Source organism: Sturnira hondurensis, unplaced genomic scaffold (assembly GCF_014824575.4).
Source record: "Sturnira hondurensis isolate 20B ecotype Veracruz unplaced genomic scaffold, ASM1482457v3 Scaffold0004998, whole genome shotgun sequence".
NCBI classification, from domain to species: Eukaryota; Metazoa; Chordata; class Mammalia; order Chiroptera; family Phyllostomidae; genus Sturnira; species Sturnira hondurensis.
In genome coordinates, this window is record NW_028077629.1 from 2,882,245 (window position 1) to 2,902,024 (window position 19,780).

At 40.4% G+C, this 19,780-nt stretch overlaps 1 protein-coding gene and 1 pseudogene across 1 annotated transcript in view; both read right to left on the minus strand.

The window, feature by feature from the left end:
- Positions 1 to 3,498: 3,498 nt before the first annotated feature.
- The window catches only part of GRID2 (glutamate ionotropic receptor delta type subunit 2), a 1,449,169-nt gene continuing 1,432,887 nt past the window's right edge, over positions 3,499 to 19,780 (minus strand). Inside the window, exons 15-16 of the mRNA XM_037046096.1 lie at positions 8,600 to 8,840; positions 3,499 to 5,990 (exon numbers count right to left, since the gene is read on the minus strand). Coding sequence (XP_036901991.1) covers positions 5,568 to 5,990; positions 8,600 to 8,840 — 664 coding nt within the window. The 3' untranslated portion in view covers positions 3,499 to 5,567. The remainder of the gene's footprint in view (positions 5,991 to 8,599; positions 8,841 to 19,780) is intronic.
- Positions 18,052 to 19,382, minus strand: LOC118987074 (RNA-binding protein NOB1-like; annotated as a pseudogene).

Consider the following 19,780-nt stretch of genomic DNA (forward strand, 5'->3'; position numbering starts at 1 on the left):
TACCTTTGTTGCTGGAAGTGGTTGTGATCCTGAAAAGCTTTATATAACGTAATTTTTTTTCAAACTGAAACTTATTTTATTAAATTAGAAGAACTAATTCTTAAAGACCTCCCTTGCTATTATGAACATTTTGTGTAGTGAATAAGCAAGCTCTGATTTGTTTATTGATGTCCAATATTGATGTTCAATTTGAAGTAGGCTACTTTGTTGCTAAAATTTTTCAGAAATACCAATTTAAAAACAGAATATAACAATAAAAATTAAAGTTTGCCTTTTACTCATATGTCAAATATTGTGGCAGGCAAAATATTTATTAAAAATAATGCTTTCATCCCCTCTCTGGTTCTGATGTTATTTCATTCTTTGATTTTGTGACATATGTTTCTCCTCCCAAAGCAGCTGTTATGAAAGCTTAATTGGTTTTTAATTAATGAAGATGAATGTTGTCCTGAAAACTTTATGAGTTCTCTGTCACATCACAGATAGTTTATTCTGAAGCATGCTGCCAGTTCTGATGTGGGGGCCGTAGGATTTTTCCAAAAGGAAACCAGGCCCTCGTTCCCCACAAAGGTTCGGTAGCCACATCCACAGCATCAAGTGAGTAATGTGCTAAAATTGCACAACCAGTTCCTTTTCTGCAGTGTGAAGAAATTCGAGAAAATGTGCAAAATACGTCAAAAGGTGACACTTGGTTCTAAAGTGGATGTAATAACAAATCAGGGTAGAGCGTTCAGATAACAAAAACCATTTCACAAAATGGGTCGACTTTTTCCGTATAATATGGAGAGAACACCAACAAAAACTGCAGAAAATAGAGAAATTTGGAGATTTCAGGCGAGAAGATGGAAGACTGCTCCTTCAGGCTGTGGCTGTCTTCTTGGCAGCCTGAACCATTTGTCAGGGTAACTTTGTCCGCCTCTGTGCAGCTCTCTGCAATGGGGCAAAACTGTGCGGGGCTGGGAAGCTGTCGCAGTGGCCAGTAAAACACCATACATTCATCGGGCTCCTTGGTCACACTATGACTGTGTCTTTGGTGGCAGAAAAGGGGGATAGGAACCTTAGTTGCAACATAAACAAAAGTTTATAAAAGTTGAGAAATAGCCTGAGCAAGATGGACTCTGGTCTCTTTGAAGCAAAAACTCCATAGAGTTCTAACTATGACAATTAGCCCTGCGGGAATAGAAAGGGAGTTCTTGTTGCCAGTGTCATTCTGACGTGGACACCTGAGGGTAGGGGTCACCCTCTGGACTGAATGTAGGTATTGATAAGGAGGAAGAGACAGATGGTAGTTTGCCTCTTGCTAGTGGTAATTATCACATTTCTGAACACTTGGCCTCCTGGTCCGGCGTCTTGGGAAATCTCCAAGTCTTCTTTGTGAAGGTGATCTGAATCTAAGAAGACAGACTCGATTAGCCCTTAGGAACTACCAGGATTGGATGCTCCAGTCAGCTGGGTTGTCCGGACTCAGAGAGGACTACACTGGTTTGGTGTGACTCGTTCTGCCACCTCGGGAGGTCTGTAAGATGGCATCTGCGTGTTTCGTGTCGATGTGTGGCAAAGAACTGAGCAGAACACATGTGACCCATTCAGAAGCACAGCTCTTCATTTGTGCCAGGTGTAACTGCTTAGCACGGTGGCTTTCACGTCATAGGTTTGCAGTAACGCCGATAGGACTGAATTCAGTCCATCAAATCTAAGAAGCTTTCTGTCAGTTAAGTACCTTCCATCCAAGGGCGTTCACATACGCCGTCTCACAAGAGCACGTCCACTACAACGTGTTGGAATAATAACTATGCTCATAACTGCTAGCCATTTATTAGTATCTGATTACAGGATTGATAGCAGGATTTATTTTTAGAAATAAAAACATTGGAGATGAAAAACAATTTTTAGTGAGTCCATTGTATTTGATCAATGATCATGAAATATATACTTAAAGACAGAACCTATATTTACCAGCACAAAAGATCTTACTTCTGCTTTATCTGCTATGCTGATAATACAGAATGTGTATCACTATTCCAAAAATTTTGATTATAAAATACTAATCATTTGTTATCAAATTGTGTGGCTTAGAAAGCATTTTGTGGGGTAAATGGATCTTCTTGTCATTTTTTCTCTTTAATTGATGAAGCAAAGTATCATTCAGCAAAGTCTATTTTTTAAAGTATTTATTCAATTCACAACCAATCTCAAGCTAAAGGAAATGGAGAATAACATAATTAAGAAAACAACAAATTGCCTGTAGTTTGATATGTGTGAGAAAGAGAGTTCTTACAATTTTCTTCTATATGATTAAATCAAAACCTGTGCATTAGTTCTGACGTGACTGAAAGTGACAACTCATTTTCTTAATGATTCCCCAAAAGGATAAATTTGTTATCTGAGAAGAATAGAAGTACATGAGTATAAGTGTATTTATCTTTGCTTTACACCAGGCTGGTGTAAGTGGTACAAACCAGGACCAACAATAGGTTAAAGGAAGTAGCAGGAGACAGAAGCAGGACCTGGGCTGATTGCTGCCAGGAGCCAGGACCTTGGGGAAAGGGCCAGAGGCATTCGCGTTTCCATCTGTGAACAGAGCAGTTGAATCAGATGCTCAGCTGCTGGGGAGCATGGATGCTCTGTATGGTCCCAGGCAGGGAGAACGCTTCCTAGAGATTCACAGCCTACGCTGGGCGAGAGGAGTGGGTGGAAGCATTGTACCTGAGCCCTATGTTTACAATCCATGAGGACCTGGGAATGTGACTGAATGTGACATGGCAGAATTAAAAAGAAAGACCCAATTTTAAGTCTCCCATTGTCAAACTTGTGGGCAAGTCCCAGCTTCTTGGCATCTTACGTTCCCTTGTTTGTAGAATGAGGGAGATGGTGTAGATCTCTATAGTGCCTCCTCATCCCAGCATTAAAAAACTTCACTTTTAATGAAAGTTCAGAACAGCAGAGATTTTAATCTAAATTGAGTATATTTTCAGATATAAATCCATTGAGCAAGTTAAATGCCAGATGAATTAAATATTGTTCAATGCAGTAATGTATTAGAAATAACTTGGGGACAATTAATTTTCAAGTTAATAGATTCAGCATGAGGAATATTTCTCTAACAGCAAAGCAATTATTAATACATAATTCTAAGGTTAATAATTACCTTTACTTTTCTTTTTTTTTGATGCAACAAACCCTCATTCTGCTTTTATAATGTTTGCATTGTTTACATGAAACACGATAAATCTCTCCCAAAAGAGTGCTCACAGAAACACCCATAAGAAAAACAAATATGTTCTTGGTCCAAATAGTCTCAAATAGCAGAAAAGCAGTCTTTCATTGGTTTAGGACATCATTTAGTACTATTTTTAGAGAGCCACTCATTTTGGTAAAGTTCCACTAGTAAAACTGAATGTATTTTATGCTTTAATTAACTGAAGATTAATTTTTAGAAAAATTCAGTATGTGAGGGCGTAAGCATTTTCAAATTTTATAGTTAAGACTTCAATGGTATGAGAGCAAGTTTAGAAAACATTTTATTAGACAAATTATTTAGACAAATTATACACAGAAAGCTCTGCCACTCATAACCGAGGCCTCCAAAAAGTGTTTTTTTTTTGTTTTTGTATAATAGGCAATACATCAAAATAGGCCTATTTTAAATATTGTACATGGTTAACAGTTTGGTAGCTAAAATCACGGAAACACCTGGTATGTCCCTATGCAGCTTTTCGTAAAGATTTTTTTGTTGTTGTTTTAAAACCAGAGTCATTGATGAGATCATGAATGTTACAAGGGAAAACAAGCTGTGCATGCACTTAGGTACTTGTTACCCTGGAAACAAAATGGTTTTTGCATGATAAGAAATTTTTCTGCCTTACACAGTAGACAATATTTGAAAATTTAGTACAAAAACAGTGACAGTACAAGATGCTCCCCAGAACATAATTAGCATCAAAATATAATATACCTTAAGAATATACCTTTTAATTTCTTCTAAAGCAAATCACAGAGATTGATTCCTAAGTCAATCCTAACCACAGAATGAATTAGATTAAAATAAGAGTATGGCTGCTAAGAACATAGGATAAGTTCTTGCTTCCTACTTACCACATTTTAATTTAAGGGTTACAAACAAAGTTCATTCTACATCTCTAACAGGTAAGAACGCTACTTCCAAAGGGGTGTGCACACAGAGGCACTGCTTCTGCTGTCATCCTCTGACACACTTGGCACTAAAGTAAAAAATACACAACTCCTCCAAACAGAACTGAATAAAAAGGTGGGGTTACGTTGAGAGCCCAGTATGGTTATTACATTTTCTTCTTTAGGATTATGTAGGACAGTAATTAAGGCCACATCCATATTTTTTAAGGGCTCCCACCTCCCCCCCACTACAGTTGTGTTAATTGGCTTACTGCTTTGGAAGAGACTTTATTAACCTTCAATGATCTACATTTAAACTCTTATAGAGCTCTATGTGCTGTTGTGGATGCGATGCGGCTAATAGCTTTTTTCATTTAGATAATTAATTAGAAGTAAAATCATCAAGGTTAGCTTTATACACTGCCGAATAACAAATGCAAAACCTATTCAAATGAGTTACATCTAGGAACAAATATTAAATTGCCTTGGATGTTTTAATAACAAAAGTATAAAATATTCTCTGTTGGCAACAATGCGAATCAGAATAACATTAAAGCAACCTGCCTTTTCTAACTGAAAAGACCCCCTGCACTATACATAGTTCCTGTATACAATAGTTTTTTTTTAAACTAAAGCTTTATTAAATGAATTGCAATAGCAATGGCCGCCTTTCAATATATATACACATTATATAGGTGCATATATATGTATATATGAGATACTAATTTATTTAACACAATAGAGGCTTCTGCCATATGATAAAGTTTACTGTACATGAGAAAAAAAACTTTTAATACTGTACAATCACATAAAGGTCATATGCACTGTTGCAGTGCAAGAGTAGTTTTAACTGTAGTCTTGACTGGCATATTAATGGCTTTTTTTGTAATCCTACGAGATTGCGTTCTCATATCGTGTGGCCTGAATGATCTTTAAGTTATTTCATAAACACTGCAGGGGTTGCCTTTGGTCCACAGTTAAAGGACGCTCAACAGCAGTGGAGCCTTGCATGGATGCAGCAGAAGATGGAAAAGGACTGACTTTATTGCAATTGTGTCTTTCAAAAGAGAGAAGTGGTATGCAAGAGGCCTTCGTGTAAAATTAATCCTCCATACACCTTTAGTATTCTCAGTGCACATTTCCTATACTTGAAGTACAGTATATGAAAAGCGGACTACTGGGATCCTAGTATACTATATTCTGGGGGAACAAGTTGAGTAATGAATAAGAGTGGAAGGAAATGTACCGGAAGAAAGGGAACAAGAGAGCAATAGGGGAGGGAGGAGGGAGAAGGTGGGGAGGAAGAACTAGAATTGTTACTAATAATCCTGATTTAAAAAAAAAAACGTTACATCCATGTTAGTCCCACAACATTGCAGTTGCTCCTTGCAAAGGGAGTCCTACGAAAGAAACAGTGAGAAGATTTTGTTGGATGCTCATATGGAGGTGCCTCGGTCTGGATCATTACCCAGATTGAGCCCCAGGGTAGGGGTTGGTTGATAAGGAATAGATGACATTGTTTTTATAGGACTCCTGAAAAAGCCCCCATTAGGTGCCCTGTGCCTAAAAGGGCCAGTTCGGTGCTCAGGCACGTTGCCAAAAGCGAAACCAGAGGCAGCTTTAGCTGATAGTGTGCGGCTAAGAGTCTGGATCTGCTCTGGGATAAAGGTGGTTGTGGTGATATGAGTGTTCCTGAAATCACTGATTTGCTCCAGTGCTTGCCGTGTTGGCAAAGTGTCAATGTCCAGAGGGGTCAAGTCAATTGACGAGGTGGAAAACTGTTTATGGGGGCTGTCGTCATCTGTGCACAAGCTATTTACACGTCTATGGAGGTGCTCCAGGTCAATTTCCTTGTCATCCTGGAGATGAAGAAAAAGAAGACAAGGTTCTCATCAGTACTAGCTTCCACGGTTAAAAAAAAAGTTGTTCAGCAAACATGATATGTAAGGAACTGAACTTTGGCGTTTATTCATTTAACAAGTATTTATTGAGCACCTAATATGAGCCAGGCACTGTCCTAGGTTCTGGGACAGAACCAATAAGATTCTGAGATATGGTTATCTATAATAGATATTTCTCTTGCAGTAAAAGTTCTATAATGAGCATATGCCACATGCAACGACAAAATATGGGAGCAGCGGATGGGTGAGTGCTTTCTCTGTGGCAGCAGGGACAGACCTGGGCAAAATTGTACAAATGAAAACTACGGTTTTTGGCAACTCATCCCCCGCCCCCACCTCTTCTTTACACGTGCTTCCTCCTTTTTCAGGGTGTCTTATTCCAAGTTAGGTATTTTTTCCTTTCCGCTGTTCACTCTGAACTCTTTCTATTCTTGGAGATAAATGATACAATAATGCTGTTATGTTAGTTCACACTAGAGTGTTAGTAACTATTACAATGTTATTTCTGCTTAGGCTAGAGATATGTAAGATTGTTCAGACAGAGCAAAAATATTCAACACAAGAGAAGCAATTTCTAACTGAAGGACTTCATACAGGCAAGCTACCTAGTATGTGAATGAGGTGATATTGTGAGGTGATGGGGACTTTTAGAGACCCCTCCCAAGTCCTTACATGTGAACAGCAGTTTTAGTTTGGGGTCAGGTATATGCTATATGGCCTCTTAATCAGAGGTGTCTTGAGCTATGCTGATAGATTCTTAGTAAAAACATGTTTAATAAGGAAAAAAAGAAAGTAAAACCTCAGATTTCCGGAGTTGAAACCAATTCATAAATCCCTTAGGATTGTCACTAAAAGTGAGTGTTAAAGCCCAATATTTGAAAAACAAAACTGGCAAGAAATAAAATTGTCCTTTGTATCAGTTTTATTTATAGACAAGTTCAATAAATCAGATTTGTGAGGATTTAAAAGACATCTATTAGTCATAAAAGAAAATGTTTGTTCATAAGGTCTGGATTAGCTGTCATGAATTAGAATGGAGTATGTATTTTTTTATTGTGCTATTATAGTGCTCCTAAGTGAAAAATATTTTGAGTACATCACTGTTTTCTTTCTCCTTTCTCATTTCAAAATCCAATAAAAATATCCATTAATGCAATGTTATCACTGAGACTTTAGAGGGCTGAAAGATAATTTTATGGTTCCCACAGCAACTATAACGTATTCATCCATCAACAGATATAATAATGCAAAAATTTAATATCATATATAGTAATTCAAAATATAAGAAGCTTTGGGAGTACTTCATTTCCAGATTTTTGAGAATATGAAGCCTTGGCTATCATGTTGCATTAACGTGGTTTTTTGCATTGAATCAATGTCAGTAGAGATACCAGAAGCTTGCCACGAAGAAAATACTACAATAAAACCTGATTAATTTTTGGTTTCTACTCTAGTAATTTAGGATGTATTATCATTCCGACAACTGGGTAGTTAAGATTTATCTTTGCTAGACCAGGCTTTTCCTTATACATGCTGCTGCGCTGATCAACTTTGCATATAAGGTAGTAGAAAGGAATCTTTAGACTAGAAAACAATTTGTTTGCAAGAATACATTAATATGCAAAAATTTGTATGCAAATGAGAAGTCATTTTTATTTGTGGATTAAAACAGATCCTTCCAGGACTCACTCCATGTATCAGGTAGCCAATGTCTAGTCACAGAAAATTTAAAACTGTCCTTTGAAACTATCAAGAAAATCAAGTCAGTCAGAAAACTTATTGTTTTCATATCAACTTGTGAAGCTTTAGTGAATATAATATTATTATTTAAAATATTTTCACATTTTTGGTCCAGCAGAAATAAGACAGTTATAATTTTTGATGAAAACAAGGCACATGTTGCTTCTAAAGAAATAGGACAGGTAATGCTGTAAGTATCCTCTCAGACCTCTGGAAAAACTTGAACGTGGCCTTGGACTTGAGCTAACTCAGGAGTAGAGTAGAAATACTGAATTTTAGATGATTCCACAATGGGGACTTTGTGGACTTTAGCAAAGCTAAAAGTAGAATCACTTCTCTTAGGTCTACATTCAGATAGAGGTCAACAGTCACTGATGGTGCACAGAGAATTCTAATTATTTTACTGTGTAACTGTACTTCTTAGGCTGGACCTTAGAAACACAAGTATTTTACACATAAGTTAAAGGACTAATGGACACGAAAAGATAAGCATCTTTATGAACTGGTCAAGGCAGTCACGGTCTTTAAAAAGTCCTTGAGGTAAATTCTATCCTGAGTTCTGGGAGAATTTCAAAGCCCAATATGGCACATAAAAAACTGTCAGTCTTTCAAACTTCATATACTCTCCATTTATCTGGGATGCCCTGCAATGGAAATTGGTACTGGTCTTACCAATTTTTAGATTTCACAAATTTATTTTCACTTTTCAAGGGAAGAAGAAACAAGGACTGCCCCTGCCCTTCCCCCTCCCTCCCCCCCAGCCATCCTCCCTGCACACAGAACCTGCTTGTCAGCTCAGGTTGGTGCCCCAGCTCCCAGTCAAGTACCTCTTTGGAGGGGACTCTGGAGCCTTTTCTCTTGTTCCACCACGTCTCCAGCATGGCTATAAAGCAGGAGAGGACCACTCCAGCAGCCAGGATACAGAAAACTCCTGCGAAGCTCTTTATGTCCAGGGCACCTCCTTTCTGCTTTGTGTCCACTGAGGAGTACAGGTCACACTGGCCATTCTTTGGCCACCATTTGTGCTTCAGGATGTCCATGTCACCATTTTGCTGAAGCTCCAGGATCCTTGGGGTAAAGAACACAATCACGTGTCACGGTTATTGCCTCAGTCCAGAGGGCATGCAGTTATCATCCCAGCTCTAAGAGGGGTAGCCTTTAAGGTGAAACGAGCATATAGATTAGCCTGCAGATGGAATGCCAGGACACCCAAAACATCGTGGCTTCAGTTCTGCGGACAGAGTTGTGCCACGGCGCTTCCCCTCCGCCCTCCCATCTTCTTTTTTTGGTTTCGTTCTCTAATCTTAAATACCCCCACCACCAGTTTGTAGCGATGTGCTTTTACAGTTACATTTCAGAGGCACTGTTTTTACGTGGATTCAAGCTGCTGCAGCTCTGGGCTCCTTCCCCACACGCAGAAAAACGCTCTGGATCTTAATGCTTTTATGAAGAACGTTTCGCTGCTTAGAGCGCGATGCCGGCATAATGCTGCCCAACATATGCTGCACACAAAGAAATTCAATTAAAAAGATTTCTATTATTTAGCACAGTGTGGGAGAAAGCCTCGGGATAAGTTGGAAGTTGATAAAATATATCATTTTTGGTTTTTCACACAGCTGATCCAGTTTCCCTTTCAGTGCCAAAGGGGGAATGATCTTACCTTGGAGAACAAAGAAAAGTTGACCAGAGGCTTTCAGAAGTAGTTAAATTCAAATAAGAAATATCATTTTTCTTCTTCTTTTCTTTCCCCCAGAGGCTGGGGGGTAGCTGCAAAGACTGCAGCTTTTTATAGTGTGGTTTTCCCAGGGGCTCTGTTCTCAATTTCAACACTCTTTTGGTGCTGAGACCTGCCTGGCTCTGGCCCTCCCGGTTCTGTGCCCCTTCTCACAGGGTGAAAATGGTCAGGGCCAAAGCCACGTGCCTTTCCACTGTTAGCACCATCCTTGGGGTTCCCTAGAATTTCTTGCACAAACAGCTTCCAGTGATCGTCCAGGCCTCACAAAGGCCTACTCCCATGTATTATCGCCTGAGAGCAGATCTCATGGCCCTGGGTGCACACGGGTGTGTAGGGTGGTGTTTGGAGAATGTGGACAGAGCTTGGCTGGGCGAGCGCAGGGGCACACACCTTTGTGTGGGAGACCCTTCCTGTGCACACGCAAACTGGATGTGGGAGAGAAGGGACCAGAGGCTGACCCCTGGGACACGGCTCCTTGGGTGTATTTGTCCAGATAAGAGGATACAACATATTTGACCTAACACAGTTTAGCTTGATTAATAGCTTTTATATACTTAAGACTTAGGGTATGCTGACTCAGATTAATACTCTTGCCTTGGGTCTTGGGTTATTTGGGGCGAGACTGCTGAAAAACTTTAGAGAGAAGAACTAAGCCTATCTAGAGGAAGTAAATAATTCACTTTCACTTACGGATTACCTTTTTACGTGTTTCATATTATCCACGGGTCTATATGAATGAGCTAAATGCTAATGTCGGGGGTGGGGTCAACATTCAAAGTGAATTAAGCACAGTAAGAAAGCCCTAGGGAGAGCTGGTCCTGTGCCTATCACCCACCTTTGGATATTCCCACAGCCTCACCCACAGTGCCCCCTGCTGGCACTCCAGGAGCCTGATCTCCCCCTGTCTGCACTGTCCCCCCATCCTGGATGTCTTTCTTTGGAAATTGATCTAAATTTCCATTGCCTCAGAGTCTTGCTTTAAAACAACAGCTAATCTGATGAATTTACTAAAATGATTATGAATATTAATGGTTCATAATATTAATGGATCATCTTTATTCCAGCCTCTGTGCCAAAGTCATTTGTATTTAGACAACACAGAACCTTTTAAATATATTTTATGGATTATGCTATTACAGATGCCCCATTTTTTTCTCTTCTTTATTCCCTCCACTCTGTACCCCCATTCCCACCATCATTCCCCCACCCTAGTTCATGTTCATGGGTCACACATATAAATTATTTGGCTTCTCCATTTCCCATACTATTCTTAACCTCTCCCTGTCTATTTTGTACCCACCATTCATGCTTCTTATTCCCTGTACTTTTCCCCCATTCTCCCAGCTGCCCCTCCCCACTGATAACCCTCCATGTGATCTCCATTTCTGTGATTCTGTTCCTGTTCTAATTGTTTGCTTAGTTCATTTGTGTTTGTTTTTTCAGGTTTGGTTGTTGATAGTTGTGAGTTTATTGTCATTTTACTGTCCATATTTTCAATCTTCTTTTTCTTAGATAAGTCCACTTAACATTTCATACAATAAGGGTTTGGTGATGATGAACCTCTTTAGCTTTATCTTGTCTGGGAAGCACTTTATCTGTCCTTCCATTCTAAATGATAGCATTGCTGGATAGAGTAATCTTGGATGTAGGTCCTTGCCTTTCATGTCTTTGAATACTTCTTTCCAGCCCTTTCCTGTCTGTAAGATTTCTTTTGAGAAATCAGCTAATAGTCTAATGGGCACTCCTTTGTAGGTAACTGTCTCCTTTTCTTTTGCTGTTTCTAAGATTCTCTCCTTATCTTTAATCTTGGGTGATGATGTGTCATGTCTTGACCTGTGCTTCCTTGGGTCCAGCTTTTTGGGAACTCTGTGAGCTTTCTGGACTTCTTGGAAGTCTATTTGCTTTGCCAGATTGGGGAAGTTCTCCTTCATTATGATTTCAAATAAGTTTTCAATTTCTTGTTCTTCCTCTTCTCCTCTGGCAGCCCTATGATTTGCATGTTGGAATGTTTACAGTTGTCCTAGAGGTTCCTAAGCCTCTCATTTTTTTTGAATTCTTGTTTCTTCATTCTGTTATGGTTGGATGTTTATTTATTTTTTCTGCTCCAGACCATTGAGTCCTGGTTTCCTTCCTGTCACTGTTGGTTCCCTATACATTTTCACTTTGTGTAGCCTTCACTTCTTCCTTAATTTCCTGTCAGTTCTGGTTATATTTTTGTTTTTAAATTTGTTGTTGTTCTTCTTTTGGTTGTGCAAGGAGACAAAATGTATCTACCTATGCTTCTATCTTGGTCAGAAGTTCTTAAAACAGAGTTTCTTAAAGTGTGTTCCATGAGACACTAGCACCTAGCGGGCTACTGAAGAAAAGAGTCCCAAGGTTATTAACTTAAGAAAACCTCTCAGAAACGTACAAAGAAGTCAGCGCATTAAAGCCTCTAAGAAGACCTGCAGATAAGAAAACCTGTATGATTTTGTTTAATACAGCATTACCTAAACTTTTCTTCCAATCCCCTTTTCTCATTTTTATCCCTTCAAAGCATAACCCATAGAGCTAGAAATTTGAGGAATACACCCGAGAAATAGTGCCTTGATCTAAAGCAACAACTGCTTGTGGCATTGTGTTAGGTATCAACAGGTAATCAAAATATCAAAGTTGATTGCTCAGGTTATCTATGAATACCATTGAAATGACATTAGCACACTCTTTAGATATTTGCCTGCCTAAAGACACTAGGTTGTTGCAGACCGCTCTGCCTGGTTTTAGGAATTGTATCTGGACCCCTTGTGGCTAAGGGCGAGGGACGACCTCTGGAATGCAAGCCCCAGGAGACTAAGCTTGTCTCTGGTAGCAAACTCTGCCTCAGTTTCCTCTCCCTGCCCCCAAAGCTTGGTCAGAAGTCAATGACAAGTAAGACCCCTCACAGCAGAGGGCAACCTAAGCCAGACATGATCACTTGGGAGGCATCATGGAAAGACTCAGGGGGCTGTGACAAAGAGCAATGGACTCTCACCCCCAGGGCTTTGACGTAGCCGGAGTCCCCATGTTCTCTGGGAGAAGCGCTTCCCGGCTCTAATCCCCTTAAGCCTGAATACCTGATGGGGAGCGGTGCAGCTCCTTGCCTTGCTAGAGTGTGTCCTGGGGAAAAATCTGGCATTACAAAGACTTCTTGATAAACCCGTGAAATCTGCTCTGCTAAGAGTGCTTTCATTCATATGTTCAGGGTTCAAGCAAGAAACCCTAAAACTCTGTTCCTGACAGACTCAGACTCATAGTAAGCCCTCAGTTTTCTTTGAAACGTTACCTACTGTTTGATCCTTGCCTCCATGTATTCCTGTGTATTACAACCCAATAAAAGCCCCTGGAGGAAGGGGCTCCTGGCCTTTTTCTCCCAGAGAAACTGGCCACTGCTGGCCTTTTTCCCCTGAGAAACTGGCCACCAGCCCACAGCCTTTTCCCAGCAGGCAAAATGGCCACCCCTCCTCTCTAAGCAGATCACATCATATCTTGGTCACATTTACTCTCCCTCCGTGGAAACTGGGGGGACTTGCGATTAAAGTTGCCCCCCCACTAGGTGATTCAGAAACCATGGAATGTCCTGAAGGAAAAATTCACTCATATCTAAAAAACTCTTAAAGTTGAGTTTATAGGAACATGCATTGTAGAAAGAAAAGGAATCTACCACAGCATTTACTTAATGAGAATATATCAGCACAAAATGAGCTCCCAAGGGTCCCTGCTCTCCTATGCTTATCATACTATATTAGTATCTGTGGAAATAGAAGAGTTTACTTTCATTGAACTTGTTAGTCGTGATTATCTGTGGTTACTGGGTCGATGCCTATGTGCTCACCATCTTCCATGCCGCCTAACACAGATCAGGCACGAATAGAGTCAACAGTTACTGATCGAATATAGTCAACAGTTTTTGGTAAATGGACCCTTCTCTGAGATTCTACCTTTTTCATATCATTGATGTTATTTTCTAATTTATCCCATCCTCACTTATTCACCTATCCATTCAATAGGTATTTAAGGAGTGATTTCATGCCAAGTGCTTCCTTGGGCACAAAATTTATGTTAAACCACCACTGCACATTCAGCCAGAACAGCCTGGGAACACTGTGAAATCATTTCTTCTCCACGCTCTCCATTCGTGTTAATTTATTCTTTCATTCACTCACATATTCATTCCGGGACCGATGGTCACCTACTCTATCTCTTCAGTAATGTCTGCTATCACAATGTGTCTTTATTATTTCCATACCTAGAAATATTTTGGTTTTAAAAAGTCATTAGAAGAATACGTACTCTATGTTACCCATTTTGATTCTCACAGTACAGGGCCTTTATCTAAAGAATTTGTTTAATTCCAGAAATTTTGAATTCAGTTAGCTGGGTGGCAGGAATTCATGAGGGGAAAGAGGGACGAGGCATCACTAGGTACCTTTAAGTATCATCGCACCAGAGATCTCTTTATGTGGTTCATTTCATGGTCATAGAAGCACACGTGGCTGTGGCATTGCAGATGCCCTGCCTTTGGCGTACACAGAACAAATGGGCCACAGGATCCTTCAGTCAAGCTCTGAGTAGCCCACAGCAGCTTCCAGGGATCCTGGCTGGTGTGGAACAGAAGTATTGGAGGGGAATAAAAGTGTCCTCTCAGGCCAGAGTCCTACCATGCTCTCTTGCTAAAAAACCTTGTGCTCCAAGAAATCCCATCAAAAGGTTTTGCGACATCTTTATTTTAATTATATAACAAAAACCCATTTAAGGCTTGGATAATGACAGTTTAGCGTAATCTAATGCACTGCCTTAAAGACTAATGGGATGAGACCTTATAATAAATAAAGAAGTATTTTCTCTTTTCAAATGTTCAAAAACACTGGCACTTTTAAATAAGACTTAAAAATCACACCCAAAGGAATGTTTTGCATTTAAATTACAAGCAACAATGATGTGTGTATGTATGTGTAACGATGCAATAATATAGTTGCAAAATTCTTAATGAATGCAATGAACATTTTCAGTTCCATTGATTGTTTTTGTTATTTGAGCAATTTCCACAAGATGGCAGTCTTTGCTCAGGGAGAGCAAAGTGTTACTGCCAGGAAAGTGAACCTGTAGGTTTGAAAGGCATACATTTCTTGGTGGTGTGAACACTTAAAGTATTAGAAGCAATGTTGGATACTAGACTGTGATGAACAACTGGATGTGTAAAATCTTTTCTTGGAGTGTAGTCAGAAAGATTCCTGCCATTTTTACCTTGGAGTAGTGCTAGCGGTATTTATTTTTGAGAGATACTATGGTGAGAATTAACGAGTCCATACACAAAAGCATCTTGCTCATTGTTCGGCATGTCGTAGGCCACCAAAACTCATAAGCTAGAACTATTGTCAGCACATGTGACAACCATTCTTTCTTCGGGTCTGTTCTGCCACATACTTCTTAATAGACAGTTATATTCCCAGATGAATCAATCAGGGATTTATTCACCAATAATATCATTCATTGTATTTCCTTCTTTTGTCCAAATGTATTAAAACGTTCATAATCTCATTGAACAGAAAAATCTTAGAAGCCTATAAATCCTAGCTTCAACTCAAAAATGGTTATTAGATCAATCCAACATGCATCACATTCTTTACTTACATAAATGAGCAAATTTCACAGGAAGGGAGCAGAGAAGCAAAACATCTTCCATACCCAAATAAAAACACTCAACAGGTTTGAGGCATTTATCGTAAAAAGCTTTTTACTTACTTTGAGGAGAACAGCCTCATTTGTGTGTGAGAATTACACTAATTATTGACTACTTACCATCCCTTGATCACTACTTTAAAAACTGATTTTCAAATTAATTTACTTATCACAAAATGGTTTGCTGGAAGATGGGCGCAAATTTCTAATCCCACACAGGTAATTTTGATTTTTGCCTTTGAATATTATAACAGTCTGTAGTTCCTTTCTAATTTTTTTATCTTTAGATAAATTCCTGAGCTGAGCTGTAAAAAGAAGACACTGGTAATCTAAGAAAAAGCATGCCTGGTTTTTTAGTTGTTTCTGCTTCAAAAGAATTTCAGGGTAATCAGAGATTTTTAAAAATAAGTGCGGAGATTCTTTTTTCAGGCCATGTATGTAGGAACTCCTGTGACTCTTTTGTCATTGGAATTTCTTGCTCACATTCACAGAAGCATGAACCACTGAAGATACAGAAGACTGAAGATACCCATTCTCTCTCTTCCCCACCATGCATTCCACAGGTGAGAAAACTGCATCATACAGAACAATAATTTTTCAAATGATCATATTTGACACACAGAGGCAGCCAGAGATAAAAGGCCGAGGGCTCCAGCTGCTGCAGGCCTTGCCTCGTCTACCTCGAGAGCTGAATGGATCAATACTTTGTCAATATTCTAGTACATCATCTAAGACACATCTGTGGGGAATCTTGTAGGGAATACATGACTTCTTTAGCGACTAATACAGAGTGTGTAGTTGAGTTGGGGACATAACTCAGGTCTGTCTGTCAGCAAATTTCCCTGTAGTATATGTATTTAGAGAAGAGCAATCTCTTAAGTTTCAGAAATCTGTGAAACCCTGAGCAAAACTGTCCTCACTATGTTTCCTCTAAAGCAAACAATGTATCTGTAGCACATTTGCAAATTTATTCACACTACGATTTGGGTGTGCAAAGAAAATGTAGCTTTTCTCTTATAACTTAATTGATTTTCCTCAGGAGGACTGGGCCCACTGAGTAGTGAGAACAAAACTAAAATTAGCTCAACATGATTTAAAATTTAATCTGATCTAATAATTTAACTTGTCTCTAGCTTTAGCTCGATTTACTTGAATTACTCAATCCTTCTGATTCGTCCCGGTACCCCTTGCTCTTTTCAAAGTTGGCAACAGGATTTATGGTGGATGACATTACATCCTTTACATTTGGATTTGGGGAGAAATAGCCCCTGGACTCTTGCTCATCTTTGTATTGGCTCTGGCAGCTCTCCCCTGAGGTATAAAGGGCCGGGACTATTGAATCCAGCAGAAGCTTTAAGTCTGCTAAAGTTGGCTAATGTCTTTCTCACCTCCTTTAGGGTCGGTGGGCTTCTCCCTTCTGACCTGACCTCCTTTGTCTCTCTGAGGTGCTGTATACCTTTCTTGCCTTCTGCCACTTTCTCCACCTGGCTCCTAACTATTCTGTAGCCCTTTGGACACTACTATGATATTGCTCAAAGTGGGGGGTCCCCAGAGTGGTCTGTGTGCGCTAATGCAGCATTCATACTACATGGGGGCAAGAAAGGCCTAGGCAGTAAGATAGAACCTTTGCTTGTTCCTAACCAAGCAGGTCTGGCTCCTCAAGCATCTGAGGTCTTCTCTGTTGGTACAAACCCTGGTGCGACCAGGGAACTCCTCTCAGAGTTGGCAACGGGAAGGGAAGCATCAGGCCCTTCACCTTTCCTGGGCATTTCAGTCTAATGCCTCTTGACTTGGCCATCTCCATCCCCTTGCATTCTGTTGGGAACCTCTATCCATGAGTGGTGCGGCTTTCTTTTCTCTCCTGGATATCCTTCTTACACTTACATCTTCAAATTTCTTGGCATCACAGTGAAAGGGAAATTTAACTGTATAGTAAGAGAAACTCTATAATCTGAGACTCACATGCATTTTTTCAATTTGGAAGCATTGAGGCAACTTGGAGTTAGGGATTGGTGAGAATGAAAATGTATTATTTTACTACCTCAAAAACAATGACCTGTTACATACTTATGAGTTTTATATAACCAAAATTAAAAAGGTATTTATAATAGAGTCTCACTGCTTTATTAATGTGTAATGTCACTCATAAATGAGAAAGAATTTTGGGATTAGCTGGGAAAAAAGTATTTTTGAGTGGATCTATTTTGGCCCAGACTACTCACATTATTAAATTCATTTGTTGGGTTCTCACAAAATTTTCCTCTCCATGGTTACTGAGAATTAGTAGTAAATAGCATGCAGAAATTTTCAGGAAAGCATCAGCTCAATAGGATTTCATTCATGCATCATTTTTTCATTCTCACCTTTGAAAACATAGGTAAATTGGATTGAGGTAAAAACACTTATCAAACATTCAGATTTAGTGTCTGATAACATTATTTGAACATCAGAGTTGTAAAGACAAATTCTATCAATTTTCTGTGAATCAGGTGTTCGTCATTTTTTTTTTAAAGCTTGCAACTACGTTTACTAGAAAAATATCACTTGGAAGTTCCCTTCTTTCAAGGTTGAAGATTTGCTTCAGGGCACACTGTTCTTTTTGTTTTCATCAAATTCCATTCAACATAGCAGGAATCCCAGCTCTTTGGATGCTCCCAGGCCAAGCATGACCAAGTTTCACCACCAATCCTACCCAACCTCTGCTGCAGTCATGAAGTACCACAGAGAAGCCAGACTATTCTCTCCATCCAGATGGCTCTGGAGAAGGCACAGCTGGGGAAAAGCGACCTTGGAGCCCCTCCGTGGCAGCAGCAGCAGCTGGCTAGTTTGTCTGTGGAACTTGGCACTTCACCTTTTATTCACTAACTTTTTTCTGGAAGCATTGGGATTCAACGGTCTCTTCTCGGCTCACAAAGTGCTGTCTCAGACCTGCATGGCTGCTGACCGGCTGGAGAGATTGTTTTCTACAAAGGGAGGCAGACACCCCAGCCCCATAGGCAGGGGCAAACACATCTGTTGCCGGCTTGGCCTGGAGGGAGAGTCGCAGCTGCGGGAAGCGCTGGTCCTCCCATGAGGGTGACCCCATATTTGCCCCCTTTGGGAGTGGGAAGGGGATTCAGCACGTTAGGATTGCAGGAAAAATGCCTATGCAGGGTTCCATCGTCGCTGACAGTCACAGACACCTTCAGTGCCTTGTTACCCCAGTGCGAACTTGGCTCATGTCAATGTTGTCCTGAAACAGCTGTGACAGCGCAAGGTGCGGCTCCAGAACTCAGCATGCTGGTCTCTGTTCACCACCAGTACGTGCAGCCCGTCGGCAGCAGAACATTCTGCAGGGCACAGTCAGTACTTGCACAGCTCACCCACACATCTTTTGGGTTGATGCCCTGTTCCAGATTCTGTTGGATCCGCTTGATGATACTGGGGGTTATTCACCCCTTCAGCACCATCGCTATCTTTGTTTTTCCCTTTCTTCAGATCCGTTCTCTTCCTTCTTCTCCTTGCTTGGAACATCCTCCCTTCCGTCAACCTGCAGCTCCTACAGGTCACGATGAATAACATCAGGTGAAAAGTTTCTCCAGAACATGAAGGAACTGAATTCTAGGTCCTCAGAGTCACTGGCTGGTGTTCATGTTTTACTGCTTCTCGTGGGGGTTTGGGCTTTGAGGGCTGATGGAAACCAGACATGAGTAAGGGAGTTTTGGGGGGCTGGATGAATGAGACCATTGTAACCTTTCCTGGTTCTTGTTTTAAGAGCGATACCCCAACACACTGCTTCCAGTGGGTAGGTAAGTGCCAGTACTTGGATATCTGTGGCTGAGAGGCTGGGGTAGTCTCTAGTTTTCTTTGAAAACTCAATCACTAGTTGCAATTGTTCCAGGAAGGGCTCCTTGAACCACAGCTCGTATGTAGGGCAAGACCGTGCATCACCTGCGCATGGCCTTGTCCCAAATCTCGCTGACCACATCCTGGAGGGTATAGATGTTCTTCCCTATGTCCCGCACAGCCGCGCCTGGCAGAAAAGCCCGGACTTCCACCACCATGTGCACCACTGGCACTATCTTGGTCAAACAAGACTGGAGGGTGCTTGCACCCACCCCTACGTCCCACTGCTGGCCTCTGGGAGCCGGGAAGACCAACCACACATTGGCAGCGCCTTCTAGTTGGCAGCGCTGCATCTCCCAGCTCAGGCTACTTTTGCACACGCGTACTGTGCAGGCAGCCCAACCCGGGGCTGTGGGTGGGATCAAATCTTGGGAGGGATTACCTGAGGAAATATGCTTCAGCACCCAGGCCCTAGAGATTTTTATAATTTTTTGAACTTAAACTTGTGTACATTCTCATTGTTACAAATCAGCCAATACAGATAACCTAATTTGATGATCATGAACCTATAAGATAGGTACTATTTTACAGTCAACAGATAGCTACTTAAGACCACTAAGTACAGTTATTATGGCTAATAAGAGGTTGTAACAAGGTTAATACCTCTTGATTTTTTTTTTGTCTTCAGAAAATCTCTAAATGGTCAATAACATTAAATACAACAAATATTAACCGAGAGCATCTATTTCCT